Consider the following 25,986-nt stretch of genomic DNA (forward strand, 5'->3'; position numbering starts at 1 on the left):
CCCGCTCCCCGCAGGGCCCCAGGCCTGGAGGTCCTAGTACACCAAGCCTTTCAGCCACTCCTCTGAGTATCAAGAGAGCAGCTGAGGGTGGCATTTGATCCCCGCAGTCTATTTTTGTGCCTGCCCTTCAGCGACTGATAAAATGTTGCTCTTGATAGAGCTGATGTGATGAAATGGTGAGTGTTGATGTCAGGTGGTGTTTATGATCATATATCTTCATTCTTGACCTCGCAAAGGGGCCTGAAACCATGAAAGAAAATGAGCTCTCGGTGGCTGTGCTTGCACAGAGTTTGATAAAACTAGAAATCATTATCGGATAACTGAGACTGCCAACCAATCAGCCTTGTCTTTGAGGCTGTGTGGAAAAATTCACATGTAGCGTTTTCTTGCTTTTGTGTTCCACCCTTTAAAGCTTACACGTCACTTCCACCTTTATTACATCATCTTATTAAACACATCTATTTTTTGTTATGTTATTGAGAATATGCATAGCAGAACATATACCAACTCAACAATTTCTGCATCTTCCATTCGGTGACGTTGAAGACATTGTCCAGGTTGTACAACCATCCTTACCCTCTTTCCCAGCACATATTGTGTGCTGGCCATCCTGCTAGTCACTGGAGGTACATCAGGGAAGAAGACAGCCAAGTCCCTGCTCACGGAGCTACTAGTTGGAGGTGGCAACAATATTGTTGGTGTTGGGTGCCACCGAGTCCATTCAGAGTCATAGTGTGACCATCTAAGTTATCCAGTGCTGCCGTAACAGAAACACCACAAGTGGGTGACTATAACCAACAGTTTAGGAGAGTAGGAGTCAGAATGCAGGGTGTCAGCTTTAGGGGACGGTTTTTCTCTCTGTCAGCTCTGGAGGAAGGTCCTTGTCTCTTCTGAGCTTCTACTGTTGGGTGATCTTCATGTAGCTTGCCATCTGTCTTCCCCCCATCTCTGCTCACTTGTTCAATCTCTTCTATGTCTTAAAAGATATTGACCTGGTTGTTTAAATGATTATATATTCCTAAGTGTTTTTGTGTACATCCCAAAAATAAAAATAAACCACAGAGGGAATAAAAGCAAATACTGTGGAATGATGATGATGCACGGGAGGGTATTATAGTCATTGTAATGAAATATGAATGTAAACCTGACGTACTCCTATGTAAACTATCACTCAGTTCACAATTAAAAACTTACATTAAAAAAAAAAAAGATATTGACCTAAGATACACCCTACACCCATCTTGCTTCATTCTCATGACAAACAACCCATTCTCTAATGGGGTCATAACCACAGACAGTGGTTAGAATTTACAACACATGTTTTTTGGGGGGAACACAATTCAATTCATAACAGTGATGCTGTGAGACACAGTGAAATTGCTCTATAGGGTTTTCTAGGCTGGAGTCCTGGTGTGGCACTACGGGTTAATACACTGGACTTGTTCAAAGTCGATTTGAACCGCAAGGTCGGTGCTTCAAGCTCATTAGCTGTCCTTCAGAAATACTATACAGGGTCTTTGTGGGTCAGAACCAACTCAAGGCACTTAACAAACACAATCCTTACAAGGGCAGGTCGCCAGGTCTTTCTCTCGAGGAGCCACTGTTGGGTTCGAATCATCAACCATTCAGTTGCTTAACTGTTGTGCCACCAGGACTCCTTTGGACGTGAACAGAGGATTAAATGTGGAGGAAACAGTTAACTGAGGGAATCACAATAGGGCAATGGGTGAGAGAGAGATGGGATAGATATAATGGTCAGGGAAGCCCTATCTGAAAAGGGACATTTAATCTGAGGTGGGAATGACAAATAGGAACCAGCCATGTGAGTGAAAATGAGGAGAGAGGAGAAAATGCGGCCCAGGTCCAGGAGGAGGGATCTGCTAGCACAGAGGCCCCAAGGTGGAAACTCAAGTCGCACAAACGTTCCATGAAGGAGGCTGGTCTCTGGAGATGCAGACAGGTTCAATGACTGCCTGAGACTGCCAAGTAATGAGCCAGGGCCAGGTCAGCCTCAGCAAGTCTTAAAAATATCTACCTGCACATCACTTCACAGTTTGCAAGGAGTTTTTACTGCCTCTCTCATTTGAATTCAAGAGGCTCTTGAATTCAAGTACATAAAGTGGACTGCAATTGCAGGCAAACACAATAGATGTATTGCATGGCCCCTGAAATACTCTCCTATCATAGACGATACTTGAACCTTTGTTTTAAAAACAAAAACAGACAACCTTTGTGAATGTCAGGCTTCAGTGTGCCTGCTGAGACCAACTCCTCACAGGTGTTGGGGTCTCTGCTGCTGCAAATGAGGGGGAAGGGGTGACTGATGGTACCCTCTGAGGTCCCACCCCAGATCAGCACAGCAACAAGAAACTTCACAAATCTCCATGGGCAAGGGGCTTCTTGAAGGCAGCAGAGGATGGGAAAGGAGAGCTTCTCAGGAAGAGAATACCTATCACAGGAGACTTTCAACTGTCTTCCCTTCTCCCTTTTAAAGGGGGAAGATCTAACTAGGAATTTTTGATGTATGGGCCACAGCTGTTGAGGAAGTGACCTGTCATTTGTAAAAGCGCTGTGGACAGGGGAGACGGAGATCCCAGCTTGTGTTCCAGCTCTGCCAAGAACTGGCGGCTGCTGGATCTTGGCTATCTCCTTGTTTCCTCTCCGAGCCTCAATTTCCTCATCCATAAAATATGGGATTCGTCTTTAAAAGTTTCTAGAGATGCTTCCAGTACACAAACCTCAAGTTGTGTTTTATGGCTGTGTGTCGTGAGGTGTTATTCCCAGTGCTATGGAAGCTGGAAGCCAAGTACAATAATTGTTTGTTTTTGCTAGCTACCATGGCGTCGACTCCTAGCAGCCTCACGCACAATAGGATCAGACCATTGTGAACCATACCATAGGGTTTTCATTGGCTGCTTTTCAGAAGTAGATCACCAGGCCTTTCTTTGTAGTCTACCTTATTCTGGAAGCTCTGTTGTAACGTATTCAGCATCAAAGCAACATATGCAAGCTCTGTGGTGACTGAATACCCAGATCTCCCACCACTTAACTACCACTGCAGCTCTAAAGAGGGTGGGACTTGTAGCTGGGAGCAAAGGAAGGTAAGGCATTCCTTGAAAAAAGTCAGTTGAAGTACAGCATAGAAAACCTACGATATAGTGATCATCTTTTTTAATGAAGACATACGATCTATGCATTTGATTTTGCTCATCTTGCTTTAGGACTGTTTGTGGTGCTGGGGTTGACACTCCTGGTCATGTTCTCCATCAAGACCACACTCATTCTGTAAGGATTCCAGTTTCCAGTTTGAGGGTTTATTAAATTAAAGCAAGAAATTATTTAGACTCTTATCAAGTAATCTGAGTGCAAGTCCTTTAGATTCTTGTAAATTTCTCATCTTTCATCATTGTCTCACCCACAAATAATTTGACAGTTGGTTTTTTCTTTTATAGCAACTTAACTAATAAATTTTGTCTTGATACATTTACGTATTATAGATATTTCAGATAAGTGGAGTCACACAATATTTGTCCATTTGTGACTTGGTTTCTCTTAGCATGATGTTTCCAAAGCTCATTTTTTCTTTATGGCAGAGTAATATTCCATTGTCAGTTGTTGTTAGGTGCCATCGAGTCGGAACCGACTCATAGCGACCTTATGTACAGCAGAACAAAACAATGTCCAATCCTGGGCCAACCTCACTACTGTTGCCACACTTGAATCCATCGATGCTGCCACCTGACCAATCCATCTCATTGGAGGTCTTCCTCTTTTTCTCTGACCCTCCATCTTACCAAGCATGATGCCCTTCTCGAGTGACTATTCCCTCCTGACAATATGTCCAAAGTATGAGAGACAAAGTTTGGCCATCTTGGCCTTTAGAGAGCACTCTGGCTGCACTTCTTCCAAAACAAATCTATTGGTTCTTTTGGCAGCCCATGGCACTTTTAGTAGTCTCCTCCAACACCATAATTCATAGATACTGTATTTTGTTTATCCAGTCTTACTGTTGATGGATATTAGACTGTTTCCACCTTTTTGACTGTTGTGAATAGTACTTGCATCTGTCTGTGTTCACTTCTACTTATTCTTTCTGCAGTTTAACTTTGTGTTTGTGCCTTCTGAGTCTTATTTCAGATGACGTTATAAGGGTTTCTATGGGGACTAAGATCAGTTCTTCTCCCTACTGTTCTCTAGAAGCCTCCTTAGGAGTTCTATACTAATTTGGAAGAGAGTGGGAAGATTGAATTTTTATTTTAATGTAACAGAGATGAATTAGTCATGATTTTTTCATTGATAGGTGACAGAAACTCCAACTGGCATATAATCTAGAACAGGAATTTATTGACTCACCTACGGCAGAGTACAGGAATAGACTGGCTTCAGGCACAGCTGGATCCAAGCGTTTAAATTGTTCTATCCGGAATCCATCTTTCGGCACTGCTTGGCTCTACGCTCCCTGTCCTGGCTTCATTTCCAGACAGACTCTTCCCAGGTGGTGGTAACGATGACTACAAGCCTCTCCAGAATTACGCGTGACCAGTCGAGCCCCCCTCATCCAGCAAATTTTTGTTGTTCACATCAGTCCACCCTGAACCAGTGGAACTAGTTATTGTGTCTCATTTCCCCTCCACCCCACTACCACGACATAGACCAAATCAATCCTTTCATGGCTTATGGGAGATAGAGTGCCCACCTACGTTTTCTGTCAAACAACTTTGCACTGCAACGTTGGCGGTTCAAGCTCACCAGCTGCTCCTCAGAAACCCTATACAGAGTCGCTATGAGTCAGAACCAACTTGATGGCATATAACAATAACAGCAAGAGTTCAGTGTGTGCTGCCCTTTGGTGGGGGTTATATAACTACATGAATCTAAAAGAAAAGAACCCACTAGCCCCAGCACCACAGACCCTTGCGACATATGCATCCCACTATTGTATCAAATTCATATTACCACAAAAAAACTCAAAGCAGAAAAATCAGTCTTTTTTTTTTTTTTTTTCCCAATTGTGAATTGAGTGAAGGTTTACAGAGCAGATCATTAAATATAAAACTTACAGTTTTATATTTAGCAAGTGTGTGGTGCTGTATGTAGGATAAGCTCTGGAATTCTATCCACAAGGTCAGCAGCTCAAACCCACCAACCATTCCTCAGAAACCCTACACAGGGTCTCTATAAGTCAGAACCGACTGGACAACATGTAACAACAACAGACTTAGTTTCATTTCATTGATTGTTCATTCATTCAGTGTAACATCAGTTATCCCACTTCCTCCCTGTGGTTCTTGTTTCCCTTCCTCTTTTCCCAACTCTTCTGACTTTTGTCCTTAGGTAAACACTGCCCTTTTGATCTTTAATCATCTATGGTATGTGTTCCTACTTCTTGGATATATATTGAGCCATGAAGGTGAGTTCAGGTCCAGACCTGAAGGGTGACCAAAGGCCATAGTCTCGGGCTCCTCCTGAGAGTCATTCAGTCTTGAAAGGGTTTAAGAGTTTGGACTGCCTGTGTGTAGAAGAGGAATGCCCCTCCCAAAGGAAAGTCCCCAAAGAAAGGGGGCTGAGTGGGAGGCAAGCCAAGTACCAGATGTAGGATGAGAAGAAAACACATCTGTAAAATGATACAGCTTTGTGGAGTCTTCATGTGTCTTTATCTCACTTCCTGCCTAGAAGGCAAGTGGAGGGACAGGATCCTAGGTCTAGACCCACGGTTCTGATTGATTCATAGCAGCTGCTTGAACTCTGTGTCTTGAAGACTTTGGGCTCAGTGGGAAGTTGGGTGGTGATCAGTTAGTGGCATCTGCCATGGCTGCTTCAGTGCCATGTGCCTGCCACCCCAGCAGGTCTCAGAGCGTTTCTGACAGCAGTTTAAAAGGGAAAACTTATCTCAGACCATCAAGTACAACTTCCTGTCAGCAGAGGAAGTGCCAAGCTGGAATAAGGCAGTACTTACGGAGTCCTGCTGTGGCACTGTGGGTTAATGCGCCTGACTGCAAAGCCGTTTGAACTACAAGGTTGGCGATTCAAGTTCACCTTCTGCTCCTTGGAAACCCTATACAATAGCATTGAGTATTGTTTGGGTACCATGAATTGCTGTATCCTTAAGCACTATTAATGGGTATCTGACATGTGCTGGGCTCCAAACTTAGTTTACTTTACCTTTACAAGAACCCTGTGAATTAGGGTCCTTTTATTATAGTCATTTTTAACAGTAAAAAATTGAAGTTCCAAAAGTTACATCCTTATCCAAAAGGGTTAGTATTAGTGGCAAAGCCAGGGCTTAACCCTCTGTCAACCTCATCTAGGCCTCCTTATATTTCAGGATAGTCCATCTCTCTATAGACACACACACACACACACCTAAATAGGTTTGTTCATTAATTCATTTTTCTGTGTATTCATTAAATGCTGAGTTCTACCTAAATCTTTCCCCAAAGCTAACACAGATATCGCATCTCTGAAACTATGTTAAGTCCAGGATTTTATCAAAGGAATTAATAGGACAGTCCCATAGGATCTGTTTATGTTGTTGTTATGTGCTGTGGAGTCGGTTCCGACTCATAGCGACCCTGTACTGGGTTTCCGAGGCTGTAAATCTTTACGGGAGCAGAGCGCCTCATCTTTCTCCCACGAAACAGCTGGTAGTTTCGAACTGTTGACCTTAGGGTTTGCAACCCTATTCGTAACCACTACACTACCAGTGCTCCTTTATGTGCCCTATTACAAAGGAGTCCTGGTGTGGTGCTGTAGGCTAACGCACTGGTCTGCAAGGTCAGTTCAAACTGCAATGTCGGTGGCTGAGTCTCACCAGCCATTTCTCAAAAACCCTATACAGGGTTGCTGAGTCGAAACTGACTCAATGGCACTTAACAACAACAGCAACATTACAGGGAAGCACGTGAGAACCAGAGAGGGAGGCGATCTGCTGAAGGACACATAATGAGTCTTGGATGGACCCAGAACTCAAGCTTCATCCTGACATGCACCACCACCATCACACACGCACACGCACACACACACACACATACTTCCATCCACTCAGTAGCTCTGAGACTTTGCTCTGGGCCAGGCGCTAAGCTGGTGCTTTGCTGATTGTAGCCAGGAAAGTGGAGCCACCAATGTATCCTGAAGATGCATTCTTTCTTCAGCAGAGAATTGATTTCCAACCAAATACAGAGGCTTCCAATGAAGCCACTTCTGTGAGTCTGTTCGAAACCCCATTAATCCACTGCTGACGCCATTTATCTGCCTGGCTTTGGTAGACACTGTCTTCCTGAGAATGGGTGTGGTGGTGCAAGAGGAGTGGGTACCCCAAGCTAGGCAACAGAGGGTGTGTGTGTGTGACAGGATGTGAGAGACATGTAGTGAGGGACTGGAAGATGCCTTTGCACATGAGTCCAGGTGCAGCCCATACCTGTCCTTTTTTGACACTAACTTGCCATATGACTTGGGCCTTGCCCAGCCCTCATCTGAGCTCTGTTGCTTCATCTATAAATGAGATGACTGGAGTAAGTGGTCTTGGATGTTCCTTCCCACGTTAAGAAGCAGGATGATAGATGAAAGTTAAGAGCAAAGGTTTTGTCAGGAGAGAGCGAGACTGGATTTGAATATAGCCCCACCTTTCTGGGACTCTGTTCAAGTGACTCAATCTCACAGCTCATATACTTTCCTGGTTACTAATAAGGAACCCCGATAGCGAAGTGATTACAAGCTGAACTGGATTACAGCCAATGGAAAGGTCAGCAGTTCGAATCTACCAGCCGCTCTGCAGTAGAAAGATGAGGCTTTCTGCTCCCGTAAAGATTTACAGCCTTGGAAAGCCTATACAGGGTTGCTATGAGTTGGAAATGATTCGACAGCATTTAACACCAATATGGGAGCGTATTACCTAGCCCACAGGGCTGTTTTAAGAATAATTCTTGGGGTTTGCAGTGTGTGTATGTGTGTTTCCCAGTTGCCATCAGGTTGACACTGGTTCATGGTGACCCCATGTGTGTCTGTAAGGTTTTCAATGTCTGATTTCTTTTTGGAAGTAGACCTCCAGGTCTTTCTTCCAAGGTGCCTTTGGGTAGACTTGAACCTTCAACTTTTTGGCAGCCATACATATTTACCATTTGGACCACTCAGGACTCCAGGAATCTAATGAGAGGATACTTATAAAGCACTTTTCATGGCCCCTGGCATACAGTAAGCACTCAATAAGTAGTGGCAGATAGTCCTGTGGTGTAACCTTCTGGCTCACCTGGCACTGGCAGGGCCTGAGGAAGGAGGCTGGTACAGAACAGGAAGACCTCGGTTCAGACCTTTCAAAGAGAAATGGATCACTGGCGGCACCCCTCAAAAACCTCTCTAAACGTGGAGACGGCCAGAGAAATCACTATTAATGCATAGTCTAGTGGTTTTTAGCCTGAGAGTTGTCTTAGGCCTAATTGACAAGGCCTTGAGGCTAAGGTTTCTTTATTTTTATGTCCTTTATTTTATGTCAGGCTGCTGTAGGTAATCAATAAGTATAATAGACATGGCTGTTTGATGGGTGTTTAGAAAAGAAGGTGGCATGGTTTTGTGGGCAGGATATTCACCAGACGACCCTGAACAAATCCAGTACCTTCCTTGACTTAAGTTTCCCCGTCTGTAAAATGAAGGAGGTAGGCCAACTACTCAGTTCTTAAACTGGGTCTAGAAAGTCTAAGAGTTAAATGTAGATACTGTGTGCACACATTTTTGGAGGGGAAAAGTGCATAAACCTTTTCTCTGGTTCCTGAAAGGGCCTTTGACCCCTAAAGTGGTTTGCCTAGGTGACATCGTAGGGCCATTGGACCCTTCCTGACCTGGGACTCTGATTAAAAATAGTTTCTGAGGCCCAGGAAGTGAGTTCATGGCTTTGAGCAGGCATGAGGGCTGAGGAAGAGCTTCGTTAGAGTTTCTCAGCAGGGCCTTGCTGCCCAGTACTCTGTGGTTCTGTTTCTCCACAGGCCCCCTGCCTGCCCCTCTCCTGGATGGCTCCACGAGAGGGCTAACTTATCCCCTGCTTACACGTTGTCCACCCCATCAACAGTAGAGTAAAATCCAAATCCTTCATCATGCCTACCTGATCAAGCTCCCACCTGTGTCTTTGATGTTATCTTCCCCCACCCCCTTGCCCACTATACTGCAGCCTAGGATTGGATCTTGGCCTTTTCTAGTTCCTCTACCAAGAATCCTCTTCCCTCTCTGGACTCCTCCACCAGCACACTGGTATGTTTCTTTAAGAACTTACTGAAACAATGTGTATGAAATAAATATGATCTTACTTGGTTTGCTTCCCTCACTGTCATGTCTGCCTGTACATGTTGTTGTTCTTGTTGTATTAAGTGCTCTGGAGCTGGTCCCAACTCAGTAGTGACCCTGTATAGGGCTTCCAAGGAGCAGCTGATGGGTTTGAGCCACCAACCTTGTGATTAGCAGTCCAGTGCTTATCCTTCAGCACCACAACAGCTTTAAATAAATGCTTGAATGTGTACTCTAGAAAGGCTAAAGTTAAAGTAGCTGACAACACCAAGTGTTGGTGAGGACATGGAGCAACTGGACCTCTACAGCTGATGGGAGTGGAAAGCTGCACATTCATATGGGAGAACAAGTTTGTAGATTGTATAAAGTTACTGTATGGCCTAGCAATTCTACTCCTTTTACCCAATCAAAAACACCTAAATCCATTGCTGTCAAGGAGATTCTAAGTCATGGTGAACCCATGTATTACAAAGTAGAACTGTGTGCCATAGAAGTTTTTTTTTTATTATTTTTATTTTTGTGAGTGTAATCTTTACAGAAGTAAATCACCAGGCCTTTGTTCTGTGGTGCTACTGGGTGGATTCTACCCACCAGTCTTTAGGTCAGTAACGACCTAAACGACCTTTAGGTCAGTCAAACCCAAACCCATTGCAATCCAGTCAATTACAACTCATAGCGACCCTAGAGGACAGAATAGAACTGCTGCCCCATAGGGTTTCCAAGGCTATAAATCTGTACGGAAGCTTATGGCCACATGTTTCTCATGTGAAATGGCTTGTGCGCTAGAATGACTGACTTTCATCCAAGTGATTTAACCACTGCATCACCAAGGCCTCATCAAGCGCAAACCATTTGCACTTACTAGCTACCAAAGCATCTGTGCGCACAAAATTGTAGGTTTATTCATAGTCACTAAAAACCAGTAGCAAAAGAATTGCCCAGCTAGAACAGACAAAACACCCCCTTAGTCTAATTGAGCCCCCAATTTGGCGCTGTGGGTTAATGTGCTAGACTGCAAAGTCAGTTTGAACCACAAGGTTGGTGGTTCACCAACTGCTCCTCAGAAACCCTATACAGGGTCGCTATGGGTCGGAATCGGCTTGACGGCACTTAACGACAAGTCTAATCGAGCAGGAAGAAGAAAGACACTCACAAGGGGCATTTGAGATAATCCCCCTGCATGTTCCCTTGGGCTGTGGCAGTCTCAGTGGTGGTAATGAACAATAGGGGGACTGGGCAAGAAGGAAACCCTATATAGGGTCGCTATGGGTCGGAACCGACTCAACAGCACTTAACAACAACAACCAGTTTCTTCGAGCAACCCTGTGGTGAAATCAACCAGCCACTACTAAGTACTATTGTTATTAATAATACCAAAACCCAGACACTACACTGAGCTCTTCAGACACTGTCTTCCCATCTTTTCAATCACTCAATGAGATGAATATTGTTACCCCTATTTCACAGGTGAAGAAACATGCAACATGCCCTAAGTCACACAGCTGCTAACTGACAGAACCTGGATTCAGACACTGACCTTAACCACCTCTCTAATTTGCCTCCTACTAACTCCTACTAGGAGTCCTGGTGTGGCATTGTGGGTTAATGCACCAGACTGCAAAGCCATTTGAACTGCAAGGTCGGTGGTTCTAGCTTACCAGCTGCTCCTCGGAAACCCTATACAGGGTCGCTATGGGGCAGAACCGACTCAACGGCACTTAACAACAAATCCAAAGAAGCAGCAACACCAGAGATGGAGGCAGAGATGAGGGCGTGGAGAGAGAGAGCAGCTGAGGACTCTAGACACATGGGAAAAGAGGGACTGAATGCTGGTGGCGAGGAGGCAGGCTTGCAGAATGTGCTCTTTGGTTGTTTAAACAATTATATATTCCTGTGTGTTTTTGTGTACTGTTGAATGATGATTACAACGGAGGAGATTGTAATTATTGCCATGAAATGATGCATATAAAACCGGTGTTCTCCCATGTAAACTATCACCCAATTTACACTAAAAAATTAAAAAAAAAAAAGAGAGACATGCTGTTAAATGTCTGGGCCATAGAATAAGCAATGGACTACTAACTGCAAGTTGGGCATTTCAAATCCACCAGCTGCTCTTGGAAACCCTATGAGAGTGTAGCTATGAATTGAAACCAACTCGATGGCACACAACCACAACAGCATGTTGTTCTTCCCTGCAAACTCCTCATCCAGGTTCAGAGGTATTTTTATGGAAGTCTTCTCCAGACAATAGAAGTCTTTTCTCTGGGTTGCAGCTACGGGCACAATGGGGTGAAATGTTGCCTGATCCTGAGCTATTCAGTTGCCATTCAGACTGTTGTGATCCAGGGGGTTTTCATCCTGAGCTTCAGAAGCAGATGACCAGGCCTTTCTTCCTGGTGTGCCTTAGTCTAGACACTCACAGAACCTGTTGGGCACCATAGCAACCCACAAGCCTGCATGGACAGACGGCTGTTGGCTACACATGAGGTGCATTGGCCAAGAACCAAACTCAGGTCTCCCACATGGAAGGCGAAAATTCTCCCACTGAATTACCACTGCCTCTGTCACAGTTTAGAGTCACGTATTTTATTTGTGTGGTTATTTGTTTAATGTAGTATCTCCCCCTGGATATGTTAGCTCCAAGAGAGTAAGGCTTTGTCTGTGTCACCCGTGGTTGTAGCTCAGTGCCTTTTTAGACTATCTGGTGCTCCATATTTCTGAGTGGTGAATACGTGTGAGTTGGAGGCAGAAAGGTCAGATGGAGGGCAGGTAACTGTGGACAGGGCTCATGGGTGACTGTGCCTGGAGACAGATTGCACTGGGCACTGTGCTGCCTGGTCTAAATGTAGATACTGTGTACCCACATGTATTTTGGGGGACCAGCCACTGAGATAAACTCTGTATGTAGGAGTCCTGCAAAACTCCAATTAAGACATTTGACCCAAATTTGGATAAAAGTCTCTTTCCTGTGTCAAGTTGAGAGCTAATAATATACATTTATTCATAATTTATGAGGCCTAGTAAGTGGAAACAATTAAGGAAAAGGCCTGGGCAAAACCTATTTCTCTTGTGTCACATAAGCATTGTTGTTTTTTTCTCCCTGTTCTTTAAGGCAGTTAGTTACCAGCCCTCTCTGCTACCAGAGACGTTTATTGATGCTTGTTACCATTACTGTTAGCTGACATTTATGGAGTGCTTTCTGGGCTAGGCCATCATCCCATTGCTACGTTTCATCTTCACAAGAACCATACGAGGCCAGGATTGTTGTTGTTTGCATTTTACAGATGAGACTATTGAGGTGAAGAGACTTGCCCAAAGTCTCACAGCTGATGAGTGCGGATTATAATTCAGGCCTGCCAGACCTCCAAGGCCGACCCTCTTTATCACTGTGGTATTCTGTTTTTGTGTCACCCTCCCAACTCAGACCACTTTGGAAGATCTGCAGGCAATGCTTCCATTGTGTCTGTTAAGCTTGGGAGTCTAGGGTGGGGCCTGAGAATCCGCACTTCTACCAAGTTCTTAGGTAATGTTGATGCTGCTGGTCCTGGGACCTCACTTTGAGAACCATGGATTCAGATAACACTATTACCAGATTCCTTTATGATTCCTGCTACCTGCCCTCCTCCTTGGTAGGCTCAACCCTTCAGTGTAACTAAAGAGAAGATCGACGGGGCAGATCTTTACATTTCTCGGTTGAGCTACAAAATCAGGCTTGGCCAAGAAATGCCATGCAGCCATGCTCTAAGCATCATGAGTAAGCAAGTTTAGCTCTGACCTATTTCCTTCTTTCCTGTCTCCTCAGGGTGGAGGGTCTGGAGAAGAGCAACTGTGTGCTGACTTTCCGGAGCTTGACCTCTCCCAGCTGGATGTCAGTGACTTCGACTCGGCCACCTGCTTCGGGGAGCTGCAGTGGTGCCCAGAGAACTCTGAGACAGAACCCAACCAGTACAACCCTGATGACTCTGAGCTCTTCCAGGTACGCCCTCTCTTCAGCACATGCTTATGCAAAGACACCTCCTCACCTGCCAGAGCTCTTTGGGCCCTGGTTTTTTGGTCCTGGTTATGCACATGACTCTGTGTGATCTTGGGCATCCTCTGTGCCTTCACCAAGCCTCTATAGAGTGAAGACTGTAAAGAACTGTGGTCTGTATGCTTTCAGTCAGAGCTGAGCCCCTCCATGGGCCAACTGGGGTGTAAGTTGTACTCTGTTCCCTATATTAGCTCATTGAATCTTTATTACAACCCTGTGAGGCAGGCACCATCTTTCCTCCATTTAACAGGGGAATGTTAGATGAGAGTGGGACAGGGGCTCTGAGAAGTTATTTGCCTGTCAGTAGCTAAATTGGATGCAGCCCAGTCAGCCTGCCTCCGGAGTGCAGAGTTGTAACCGTGACGACACTCTAATTGGAATGACTCACATTTACTGACCAACTGCTCTGTGGCAGCAGACTGTGTGTATTAACTCATTTAGTTCCCTTAGTCTCCATGGGATATGTACCCTTATCTCCAGTTTTCAGATGTAACCAACTGACTCATAGCGACCCTAGAGAACGGAATAGAACTAGTCCGTAAGGTGTCTTTATGGGAACAAACAGCCTCACCTTTCTCCCAAGGAGTGCCTGGTGGATTCAAACCTCTTACCTTTCAGTTAGCACCTGAGCACCTTAACCACTGTGCCACCACGGCTCCTCAGATGCAACCAGTTGTTACATGCCATTGAGTTAGTTCTGACTCACAGCGATCCTGTATAGGATGTTCAAAGAACGGCTGGTGGGTTTGAACTGCCCAACATTGTGGTTAGCAGTGTAGTGCTTATCCTACACACCACACCAGGACTCATATTCAACCAGAGGTCTGTTCCAGTGAAGCAGAGCTTCTCGTGCCCCTGTGTGCACGTGCACACGTGCCTTAGGCACACGTGATGGTTGGCATTTCCTTCCAGAAGTCCTCTTACAAGGAATATTACACTGTCTGAGATTTGCTTCAGAATGGAGTAAGCTCTGCATGCATTTGTGGGCATGTGTACATGCGTTCATGTGTATGTATCGATATGCACATGTGTGTGGGGAGGGCATGGAAGGCAATAAATGAAATATGATCGACCATTTTAAAGCTGATGGTTCTTGAAATTTTCTCCCTTATGAAGATTGTGGGTAGAAGCTGCATCGCCCTGTGCTTACCTGATAATTTTATAATAACAGTAACAACTTATTGTTGTTGTTGTTAGCTGCCATCAATTTGGACTCCAATTCATTGGCACCCAGGCACGATGGAACAAGCCATTGCCTAGTCCTGCACCACCTTCATGGTCGGTTGTAGATTTAATTAGACCTTTGTGATCCACAGCGTTCTCATTGGCTGGCTTTTGGAAGTAGATCACCAGGCCATTTTTCCTAGTCACCCTTGCTCTGGAAGCACCACTGACAACTGTTCAGCATCTTGGTGGTGGTGGTGTGTGCTGTGGAGCCGGTTCCGACTCATAACAACCCTGCATAGGGTTTCTGAGGCTGTAAATCTTTACTGGAGCAGAAAGTCTCGTCTTTTTCCTGTGGAACAGCTGGTAGTTTCAAACTGCTGATGTTGAGGTTAGCAACCCGACTCATAACCACTATTCAGCATCATTGTTGTTGTTGTTAAGTGCCCTAGAGTCGGTTCCGACCCATAGCGACCCTGTACAGGGTTTCCGAGGGTGTAAATCTTTACGGGAGTAGAAAGCCTGATCTTTCTCCCGCGGAGCAGCTGGTAGTTTCGAACCGCTGACCTTAAGGTTCGCAGCCCGATTCGTAACCACTACGCTATTCAGCATCATAGCAACCCACAAAACTCCACTGACAAGTAGGTATGACTGCACATGAGGTACGTTGTCTGGGAATTCAACCCAGGTCTCCCACGTGGAAGGTGACGGTTCTGAAAGCAATATTGCTTTCAAACAAGGGCTTCCTGCATGCAGTGCCGGCCTGCCATGCCATGAGCATCACCCATGTAGTCCTCCTGGCGGGCTTGGTCATTCCTTCTAGAAGTGGGCTCTAGAGTCTATAGAGGGGAAGGCTTGTCCTAGCAATAAACACATAAACAAGTGGTCACTGTGACAAGTGTACAGACGGACAGAAATCTGGGCATGAGAAAAGAATCTAAGAGCTGGTGGTCAGAGAAGACATCTGAGGAAGAGACATTCAGCTAGCAGTAGAAAGATGGGAAAGCCACAGGAAGATCAAAGAGCAGGGGCTGAGCGTTCCCAGCAAAAGAAACATTAAGTGCAAAGCCAGGAAGCAGGAAAAGCTTCAAGTGCTGGAGTGACAGAAGGACTGAAGGGTAAGTAATGCATAGGGGAAAGTTCTAGCAGGGGCCAGATCATGAAGGGCCTTGTGGACTTGGATTTTTCCTGAGACGATTGTAACCCATCAGGAGCCCTGGTGGTGCAATGAGATAGTTAAGCACCGGGGCTGATAACCTAAAAGTGGTTTGAATCCACCAGCTGCTCCAAAGGAGACTGACTGATGGGGCAGTCTGCTTCTGTAAAGATCTACAGTCTTGGAAACGCTATGAAGCAGTTCTGAGTTGTCGCTATGAGTTGGAATTAACTCAATGGCAATTGGCTGGTTTTTCATTCGAACTTATATGTAAACTGTTAGTATCCCATTTTGCAGGTAAGGAAAATGAAGCTTGGAAAGTTTAAGTAAGTTGCTGGAGGTCACACAGACAGGATGAGTCAAGATGAAGACTCTAAAACCTCGGGACCCCCATTCCCTTCCCTACTATGACAAACCCTTCCGCCAGCCCAGTGAAGATTCAGAGTTGGAGGGCAGCGGGCCACAGTGGCAAGAGCACTGGACTGGGCTCTCTAGACCTGCCTCCACTTAGGGACCTTCATTTCCTACAGTGGGGAAGGTACTATGCTGCTCCTTCCCTCACAGAGGGCCACCCTCCAGAAGTAATGAGAGGTTACAGAGAAATCATGCATCAGAGGGGTTGAAGTACAGCTTGCTCCAAAAGCCAGTCCGCATCTAGACTGCTCAGCCTCCCAGGATACTCAGAGATGGGCCTAGACCCACCAACAAACCCCTATGTGTATGAAATGGTTTTACACCCAGGTGAGCCTCCAAGCTCCCAGCCCAGTGAGGAAGACAGGGTCTTTGGCCCTGCTCATACCCACCAACACACCCTGTTGTTGTTAAGTGCCATCGAGTCTGTTGCAACTCGTAGAGACCCTGCATAGGGTTTCCGAGGAACAGCTGGTGGGTTTGAATCACCAACCTTGTGGTTCACAGTCCAGTGCTTATCCTACAGTGTCACACCAGGACTCCTTGCCCCCTGCATACATGTAGTTATTTGATTAGTGTCTCTCTTCCCCCCGAGACTGTAAACTCTGTGAGCATGGGGCATGTCCTCCACATTGTTCATTGTTGTATTCCTCAAGTGTCAGGTACTCTGACAAAGTGCCTGGCACTTAATAAATATTTATCAGATGACTAAATCCTTCGTTGCCCAGCTTCTGTGTTGGCCTTTCCCAAAGCAGGTGGTCAGTTTTTTCAGCTCATGAATTCCTGCCACATTTGTTTGTGTTACCACCTAGAGCCATGTGTGTGTATGAGAGAGAAAGAGAGAGAGAGAGAGAGAGAGAGAGAGAGAGAGAAAGAGAGAGAGTGTGTCCTTCACTTCAGACGATGAACTTCTTGAGGACAAAAAGGCATTTTACTTATCTCTAGGGCTCTAGAGGATTCCTGGTGTGGCACTATAGGATCAGCACTAGACAGCAAACCTCAAGGTCGGCAGTTCAAACCCCCCAGCTGCTCCTCAGAAACCCTATACAGGCTCACTATGAATCGGAACTGACTCGACGGCACTTAACAACAACAGGGCTCTAGAACATTTTAAAGACTTTGTTCTACTTGTTGAGTGAAGTTACTGATTATATTTTCTTTCTTGCCAAGGGCCAAACATAACTCATTCCAAAAACCTTAGACTGCGATTCAGGGGTGGCAGGTATTAATCCCCTCTCTGACACTAAGGATACGCATTGGACTGCTAACCACTGGACTTCTAACAAGGTTGGCTGTTCAAACCCACCAGTTGCTTCTCGAAAATCATATACAGGGTCACCATGAGTCAGAACAGACTCAATGGCACGTAACAACAACAACTGCCACCACCAACTCAGACAGTTTCCTCATTTGGCCAGTGAGAATCATAGCGCTGGTCTACCTCCATCACAGCCTTGTAATAATAAATGGCATATTCCTACGGAAACACACTGGAAGCCTGGAAAACCAACACAGTGACTAAGATTGACAATTCTTTGGGGACAAGGACTTAGCCTTTAGTGTCTCTCTGTGCCCTAGAGTCCCCAGCGTCAGGGACACAGCAGACACCCAGGAGTCCGCAGGCATTCATTCAGTTCTCCTGCCACAATTTGATGTGTGGCCTTTGGTTGGACCTCAGTTTCTCCATGCGAGGAATGAGGAAGAGACCTAGACTGTATCAGTATATCAGTGCTTCCTAATCTGTTGGTGGAAATGGGAGGATGCCTCTGAGTTCTTCTAGATTCTCATGGAAGCTAGGTACCTAATTCCTGAAAACAATGTGTAGATTCTCACCGCCCTGGGTTTCCTGGGCCCAATTAAACCCTCTGAGCAGGGGAGGATCTCTGAATGTTCTTCCAGGCCCGAAGGCTTAAAATCTGCACTGTGACATTCCTTCCAGTCACTCGGGGCCCTCCGATTGAAGCATTTTCCCTCCGATTACTTGAAGGCTCTTCTTCTCCAGCTTGAGATCAGCTCAGGAAGGTGGGGGGTGGGGCTGAGTCTATTAATATCCCTTCCTCAGCTGATTAACTCTCCATTAATTTGCACTCCGTTTCTAAGCAGAGCAGAGAGACTTGAGCTAATAGTCTTAGGGAAGAGGAGAGTGGCAACTCTGAGCCTCTGTGATGTATTACCATAGGGTACTGGGGCCAGCTGTGTGCTGGAGGGAGCCTGCTTCCCACCCAGAGTCAAGGCCTCAGCCCCTGCCAGGCTCATCCCAAGCTGGAGCTACCCAGCCTGGCGGGGACTTTGTGAGGTCTCTGTCCATCCTGAGTTCTAGTCCTTGACCCTACCACCAGCTGGTTGCATGACTTTGACAAGTCTCTTCCCTCCCTTGGCCTTCATTTCCCCAAATCTGTTAAAGGGGAGAGTTGAACTAAAAGATTCATGGTTAGGGTTCTTCTTGAGTGCCCGCTAAGATTGATTGGTAGTCGTGGTACTGAAGGAGTGGGTGCCACAATTGATTAGTGATGCCTGCTGTGGACCAAGGAGTGGGAAGCAGTGGTGCCCAGGTTCTGTGTTTGACATTCCTGGTTACTTAAGGATCCCTGAGGCCCCTTCCAGCTCTGGTGTTTGTAATAACTCCTATCTCTGAGCCGTTTGCTACTTTCCCAGTGAACAAGGGAATTCTCATTTCATCTAAACCTGATCTGTGCTGTCTGCATTCCTTCTAGAATATGTTGTTTGAGACACTCCTCTCTGTGTCTCTCCACTATCCAGAGGTCATTCTTTTGTCCATTCATTTGCTTGGCTGCCCCCCATGTCCCAAGCCCTGAGCTAGGCACTGGAGCACTCTACAAGGCAGCTTTCATCACCACGTCAAAACTTGGCCTTCACCATAACCTGGGAGGGACGCTGGCTAAGGATCATGGGAGGGAAATGACTTAGCCAAGGTCACCCAGTCTAGCAGAGTCCCACATGGTCAACTTCAGGAGTGGTGATTAAGCCCCCCAGTTCCAGGATCCTAACTCCAATGGGACTGGACAACTTATTCTGGCAATGTAGGGTTGGGGGTCTGGCTTGAGGGTGGAGGGAGGCTTGTGGGTGGCCTGTGCAGCCTCAGGAGCTGCATTGCATTCTAGAACCAGAATCAATGGTGCAGATTGCTCCCTGGGGCCTAGGTCAGTCCCACCCCATAGCTTCTTTTGACCTTACTTTTATTCTTAGCACTGTTCCAAAAATTACAAACACGTTTGTTCTTCTCTCCTCGAGTCCCCCCTTCAAATTACTCAGCTGCTGCTCTGGCTGCAAGGCCTGGAACAGATTTAGTGCAGCCAAAGGCAGTCACGAGATGCGTATTTCAGATGAACTTCCTGAAGAAAGAATAAACAGCCTGACCTGGGATGGGATACTGAGGAGGCATCATGTGACAGAAAGTGCCTTCCGCCAGGATGGACTCAAGAGCTGGAGTTTACAAAATGAGGCGCTAAGACCATCCATTGCCTTTAGAAGCTGTGTGATCTCCAGGCTCCAGGGCCTCTGGGTGTCGGGGGCAGCGGGTTGGTGTCTGTAGTGGGTTGGGGGTGCACACTTAGCCGGGTTAGAGATCTAAGACCATCAGAGCAGGCCGAGCCTTGCTTCATCTGTGCAGGTGTGTTTGGTAGAAGTCCTGGTCTTTATTTGCTGAGTTACCCTGGACAAGTTGCTGAATCTCCCTGTGTCTTCTTTGTTACCTCAATTGCAAAATGGTGATTAGAATAGCACATCACTCACAGGGACCCTCTGAGGCAGTATTTACTAAGCCTTGTTTCCTTTCCTCTCCTCCAAGCTCTTTGCCCCAGGCTTTTGCACTGGGTCTCCCCACCACCCCCCTCCCTAGGAATCCTCTTTCTTCAGCCCTTTGCCTGCCTGGTGCCTTCTCGTCTTTCAGGCTTAAGTTTAAGTATCAGTTGTTCAGAGAAGCCTTCTTGACTACCTGAAATAGCCTGTAAATATTCATCACATTCTTATTCTCCGTGACGGTTTCCTTTTATTTTCTTCCCAGCCCTTCTCTCTGAAATGATCCTGTTTGCTCACCTTTCTGTTCCAGGAGGGACAGGGCTGTGTCAGTCTTGTCATGCTCCATCACCAGTGTCCAGCACAAGGCCAGGCACAGAAAAGCATTCAATTACATGTGGGACAGGAGAGGGATAAACAGCCCATCACCACTACCACCATTATAGCACCATCCATTGTTGTAATAGTAGCAGCAGTAGTAGTAAAAACCAATTGCTGTTCCCACACTTGCAGATAATACCCACTTGACCTGGCTTCAATGACTGGATGATCAGAGCTCAACTAGAAGAAGAAAGAAGAGGAAAAAAAGAGTAATCTGATACAATTTGATGAACTTGACCTACACCTATGGAAGCAGTAGCTCAAAAGAGGGAACAAATCTTTACAGCAAGGATCATTCCCACCCCCTCCATACACAGAGTAGACAGGGATGGGCAACTTGGACATTGGCTACCCAAAGAGGAGGGGCTACAAAGGCAGGAAGTGACTGACTGAGCACAATAAAACACTGGAGCACTCTACAAAGTGTGGAGGAAGGTAGAATCTCCAGTGAGTAGTATCCAATCTGCCTAGGTGGGACTGATGAAAGGAAATGCAGATAGGTCTCTTGTGATACAATAGTGAATGATTGTTATCAGGACTGTTTGTGAGGGTTGGAAATGTAAAGGTAGAAGTTTTGTAGCAGAAGAAGGGGCGTGATTAACTTTGCAGTCTAGGAACAGAGGTCCCTGGGACCATCAAGGGAGAAGAGCAGAGAGCAGGACCCTACCCAGAGAAGCAGTGACACCAGAGATGGAGGCAGAGACAATGACGTGGAGAGATGGAGCAGCTGGGGACTTTAGACCCAGAGAGGGAGAGGGGCTGTGTGCTGACAACCGGGGGGCAGGCTTGTAGGGTATACCCTTTGGTTGGTTGATGATGTATGGAGTGGTTTGTAACCATGGCAACGAAATGATTATACGATAGGATGAATGTAAAGCTAGTGTTCTCCCATGTAAACTATCACATAATTCACAATAAAACATTTAAAAAAAAACAACAACAAAACAATTGCTGTTGAATTCTCACTCATGGCCACACCACGTGAATCAGAGCAGAAGAGTACTCAGTAGGGTTTTCAGTGGCGGGTTTTTTAAAGTCGTGTCCAGGTGCTTCTTCTGAGGTGTCTCAGGCCAACATGTTAATCATTTGCACCACCCAAAGACTAACAGGCAGTAGTGACCATGAATGACTGTTACATTCTAGACACTACTTCTCAAGCATTTTACATTGACAAGGGAGCGTCACAGAATTTGTGGAAGATGGAATTGGTCTATGAACAACTTTTGCAGCCCCCTCGTATTCATTCATTGATGAGTTGGAGTCAACTCAAGGGTTATGACTTTATCCTTATAAGGGGTTTTGTTGTTAAATGTCGTGAAGTTGGTACTGACTCATTGCATAGTGGGCTGCTAATCTCAAGGTCAGCAGTTCGAAACTACCAGCAATTCTGTGGGAGAAAGATGAGGCTGTCTGCTCCCATAAAGATTTAGAGCTTCAAAAACCCTCTACAGGGTCACTATGAGTCGGAACCAACTCCACGGCACTTAACCACCATAGCGACCTTGTATAGAGTTTCTGAGGAGTGGCTGGGAGGTTTGAACCATCAAACTTGCAGTTTCAGTACAGGGCTTACCCTACAGTGCCACACCAGTTATTATCCCATTTGACAGATGAGAAAACTAAGTAACTTGTCCAAGAACTCAATTGGTAAATATCCAAGCTGGGATTCAACCCTAGGCTTCAGAACCTAAGCTGCTAACTAGACATGAACTAAATAAATACCTCTCGAACATGAGTAAACAGGATGAGTCAGGCTTGGTAGCTGTTCCATTTTTGCTGTGCTTATTCCATTGCTTTCCTGGTTGAACACTGACACTTGTGACTTTGGGGTGGGGATGCCCAGCCTGTGGGAGAAGGGCTGTGTCCAAGGACTGGCGCTATCTTGGGTGGAGGGGCTGGCATTTCTTAGGAGCACAGCTCTGTGCATCATCACCTGCTGCCTGCTCATAATCATTCAGTGATTCTTAGAGTTGATAACACATTTATTGGGCATCTGCTATCCTGGAAATACTGAGCAGATAGAGGAGGATATTGTGTGTGTTGGGTGCATGTTGTATATGTTACATGTTTGTTGTATGTGTGGTGGCTGTGGTGTTTGGGTGTGTGTGTACTGTGTGTGTATGTGTGGTGTGTGTGATATATGTGTTCTCTGTAAGTTGTGTATGTGTGTGCATATGTGGTGTGGTCTGTGTAAGGTGTGCATGATGTGTATGAGGTGTGTGTGTGAGTTGTGGTGGGTGTGTGGTATATGTGTGTGAGCTGTGTATGGTGTTTGTGGTGTGTGTGTGTTGTGAGTTGTGTGGTATGTGTGTGGCAGGATAGTAATGGTGGAGTAGCTGCATGTGCAAAAACCAAATGAAGAGGAAATCAAGTAGATTTCAAGACAAAACAAAATTGAATTTACAACAACAACGGTTTTCATCATGAGATGGCTGAGTGCCCGGTGCCCACTCACCTCGCTTCCTCCCCTCCTGTGTGTCCTCCCTGCAGATCATCGACAGTGAGAACGAGGCTCTCCTGGCAGCTCTCACCAAGACCCTGGACGACATCCCTGAAGATGACGATGACGTGGGCCTGGATGCTTTCCCGACACTGGATGGTGGGGACACACTCTCCTGCGCCTCAGCTTCCCCTGCCCCTTCATCTGCGCCCCCCAGCCCCTCCCTGGAGACGCCTCCTGCTCCAGCCCCCGAGGTGGATGAGCTCTCGCTGGTAAGCCTAGTTCCAGCTGCCAGAGAGGTGGTGGAGGCCTGGGAGTTTGTGCCTGGTTGTGAGGGTGGTGAGTGCCAAGAAATCAGCCCCAGCCCCATCGGGGTTTCTGCATTACTGGTAACCTGGCCCTAGGTGTCTCCTTTACCAGCGTGGAGGTGGATGAACCACATGAGGCTTTCCTTTGGATTCTGCAGGCCCTTTGTGATTTCATGGGCTGACCTTTGTTCAGTGTTAACCCCCAAGAAATGATGCACAAAATAATTTGTCCCATGTGGAAAAATCAAGAAGGAAATGTAGATGGTCAAAACAAAACTTTCTGGCCCTCTCACAATTACTTGTCCTTCCCCAGAGGTGGCCATGGTTACTGATCTTCTGTATGACTTCTTTATTACTCTTTATTTAAACTACAAATGGAAGCCTATATTATATATTGTTCTGTGCCTTGCTTTTCTCAGTTTTCCATGTGTCTTGTAAACGCTTAGAGATGAGCTTACAGAGCTTCGAGTTTTATCCTTTTTGTTGGCTGCATAGTGTTCTTCTGTAGGCTGTACCATAACTCATTTAGCCAATCACTGTTAACGTATATTCATTTTGATTCCACCACTCCATTGTCATAGCAGTGCTGTAACAACATGTAAGGGAACAAATTCCTAGACACTGGAATCTTGAGTCTATAGTGAATTTTCACTTTAGGCAGATGCTTCCAGAGGGCCTTCCCAAGAGGATTTACACTCCAGCCAACAAACAGTTAATGCTGCCTGTATGCGTGTATGTGGGATGTGGAAATGTGTGCGTGGAATAGTAGTTTTCTGAGGAGAGGGCTCAGATTTTATCAGCTTCTCAAAGGGGTGTGTATCTCCCCACAAGTTGCTGACAGCAGCTGCCCTCTGCCCCAAATCATGGCGTATGAAGTTCACCTTGGCTCAGTCTCTTGGGTTCTACATCTTGGGCTTGGCAGTACTCAACTAGAACATCAGACTGTTGGAGCTAGGAGGATTCTTAGGTCTTGGAAAGTTTGGGCTGGAAAGACCCTCAGTGACTATCAAACCCAACTCTGGAGAAACTGAGGCCTCGAGTGGGGAGGGACCCCATGGTCACCTAGTGTGTCAGTGTGCCAGTCCAGACTAGAGCCCATATAGTCTGGTTTTGGGTTCAGGACCCTTTTCCTTGTTTCTCACTGCCCTCAAGCTTCCCAAAGTTGTGCGAAACAAATATTTATTAAGTATGTACTGTATGTGAGGAGCTCTGGTAGAGTAGTGGATACGAATCGGGCTGCGAACTGCAAGGTCAGCAGTTCGAAACTACCAGCTGTTCTGTGGGAGAAAGATGAGGCTTTCTGCTCTCGTAAAGATTTACAGCCTTGGAAACCCTGTACAGGGTCGCTATGAGTTGGAACCAACTCCACAGCACTTAACAACAACTGTATGTATAAAGAGCCCTGGTTGTGAAGTGAGTTACAAGTTAGGCTGTTAACCGCAAGGTCAGCAGTTCAAATCTACCAGTCACTCCTCAGGAGAAAGATGAGGCTTTCTGCTCCTGTAAGATTTACCGCCTCAAAAACCCTCTACAGGTTATCTATGAGTCAAACCTATTCGATGGCACACCATCACCACTGTATGTATGCCAGACACAAGACTATGTTCCGCCGATGTTGTGTGTTCTGCTTCTGTTCAGACAACCTGACCCCAGCCCCACCATATGTTCCTTAGGCCTGGACCATATCCTCTGTATGCCTCAGCTTTCTGATCTATAAGATGGGGTTAGTAATAGTGCCCCTCCCAAAGGCTGATAGCATGTAAAGCAATTACTCATGTGCCTGGCACATAGAAGTTGCTTGATAAATGCCAACTAAGTAGTATTGGCACTGCCAATTAGTAGTATCAGCAACAATAATTCTCAGTGCCCTTTCTGACTGGGGCCTCTGGAGAGGGACCAAGCTTTGGAGGAGCAACAAGCAACCTCTACTATTGACAGGTGACTTCTCACCCAGGCCTTAGACTATCTTCATTCATTCTACACACATTTATTTGAGCACCTGTGTTTCAAGTATGATGCTAGGCACAGAGCAAACAGACTCACCATGTAGACTTCTGGTATACTGACAATTCTAGAACGGCTCTGAGAAGTTATGTAGTCCCTAAATTCTTAATTTGAATCCATGGACATCTGAGGTCAGTAGCTTTTGTTACATACTTAGAGGGATTCCTAAAAGCAGGTTCAAACCCATTCATTTTGTTTAACTGCCCCCATTATACCAATGGAGAGACAGCCTCAAAGAGTGGGACAGGACTTGCCCAAGGTCTCACAGTAAGTTAGGGCTAAGCAGGGGTCAGAGCCAAGTCTCTTTCTCCAGTCCAAAGATCTTTTCCTTTCCAAAGTCAAAGAATCACAGATCCCTGGGACCATAGGGGGACATCTTAACTCCTAAAGAGTGTGGGGTGGCTTATTCTTGGGTTCCTGGGCCTTTGGTACTTCTGAGGTGATTTGGGGTGGTACATCCCCCGAGGAGACACTTGGTGCTGTAATAAAAACCCATTGTATTTCCTGACTTGCTCTCATCCTGGTGGGAGTGTCCCTGGTGGAACTTCCAGATTCATTTTAGCACCTGCTCTTGGAGCTTAGAGACCCTCTGTACCTGGCAACCTAGAGGGGACAGGGACCCTCTCCCTGAGTATGTTGTGTGCATGTGTGTGTGTATTTTGACAAGTCCCACTCATTTCTGGGACTCAGTTTCCCACTGTAGAATTAAAATGTTTAGTTAGATAAATAACATTTTAAAAAAAAGGTACTTTATTGTTCTTTTTCTACTAGAAACTCAGTAGTCTCTAGTAATAGTCTGAATAGTTTCTATAAAACATTTGAAAACTCAAGCAAACATAGCTGTGTAGTATACTTCTGTTTCTGTAAAAATATCTGAGTAGTTTGGAGGTGATATGTATATGTGTGTGTGTGTGCCTGTCTGTGTGTGTATATATAGATAGATAGATACAGATATATAGATATAGATATATAGATATAGATATGTCTATCTCATGGTCGGTTCACAAGAAAATGGGTAACAGTGATTGCCTCTGGGAAGGAGAAAGAGGAGCTGGAAAGGGAG

The 25,986-nt window shown here is 45.8% G+C and overlaps 1 protein-coding gene across 2 annotated transcripts in view; it reads left to right on the forward strand.

The window, feature by feature from the left end:
- PPARGC1B (peroxisome proliferator-activated receptor gamma, coactivator 1 beta) overlaps positions 1-25,986 on the forward strand; it is a 137,432-nt gene that overhangs the window by 86,884 nt on the left and 24,562 nt on the right. For both annotated transcript variants that reach the window (XM_006863867.1, XM_006863868.1), the window contains exons 2-3: positions 13,076-13,249; positions 22,662-22,883. In XM_006863867.1, coding sequence (XP_006863929.1) covers positions 13,076-13,249; positions 22,662-22,883 — 396 coding nt within the window. The remainder of the gene's footprint in view (positions 1-13,075; positions 13,250-22,661; positions 22,884-25,986) is intronic.

This window comes from Chrysochloris asiatica, unplaced genomic scaffold (assembly GCF_000296735.1).
Source record: "Chrysochloris asiatica unplaced genomic scaffold, ChrAsi1.0 scaffold00057, whole genome shotgun sequence".
Classification (NCBI taxonomy): Eukaryota; Metazoa; Chordata; class Mammalia; order Afrosoricida; family Chrysochloridae; genus Chrysochloris; species Chrysochloris asiatica.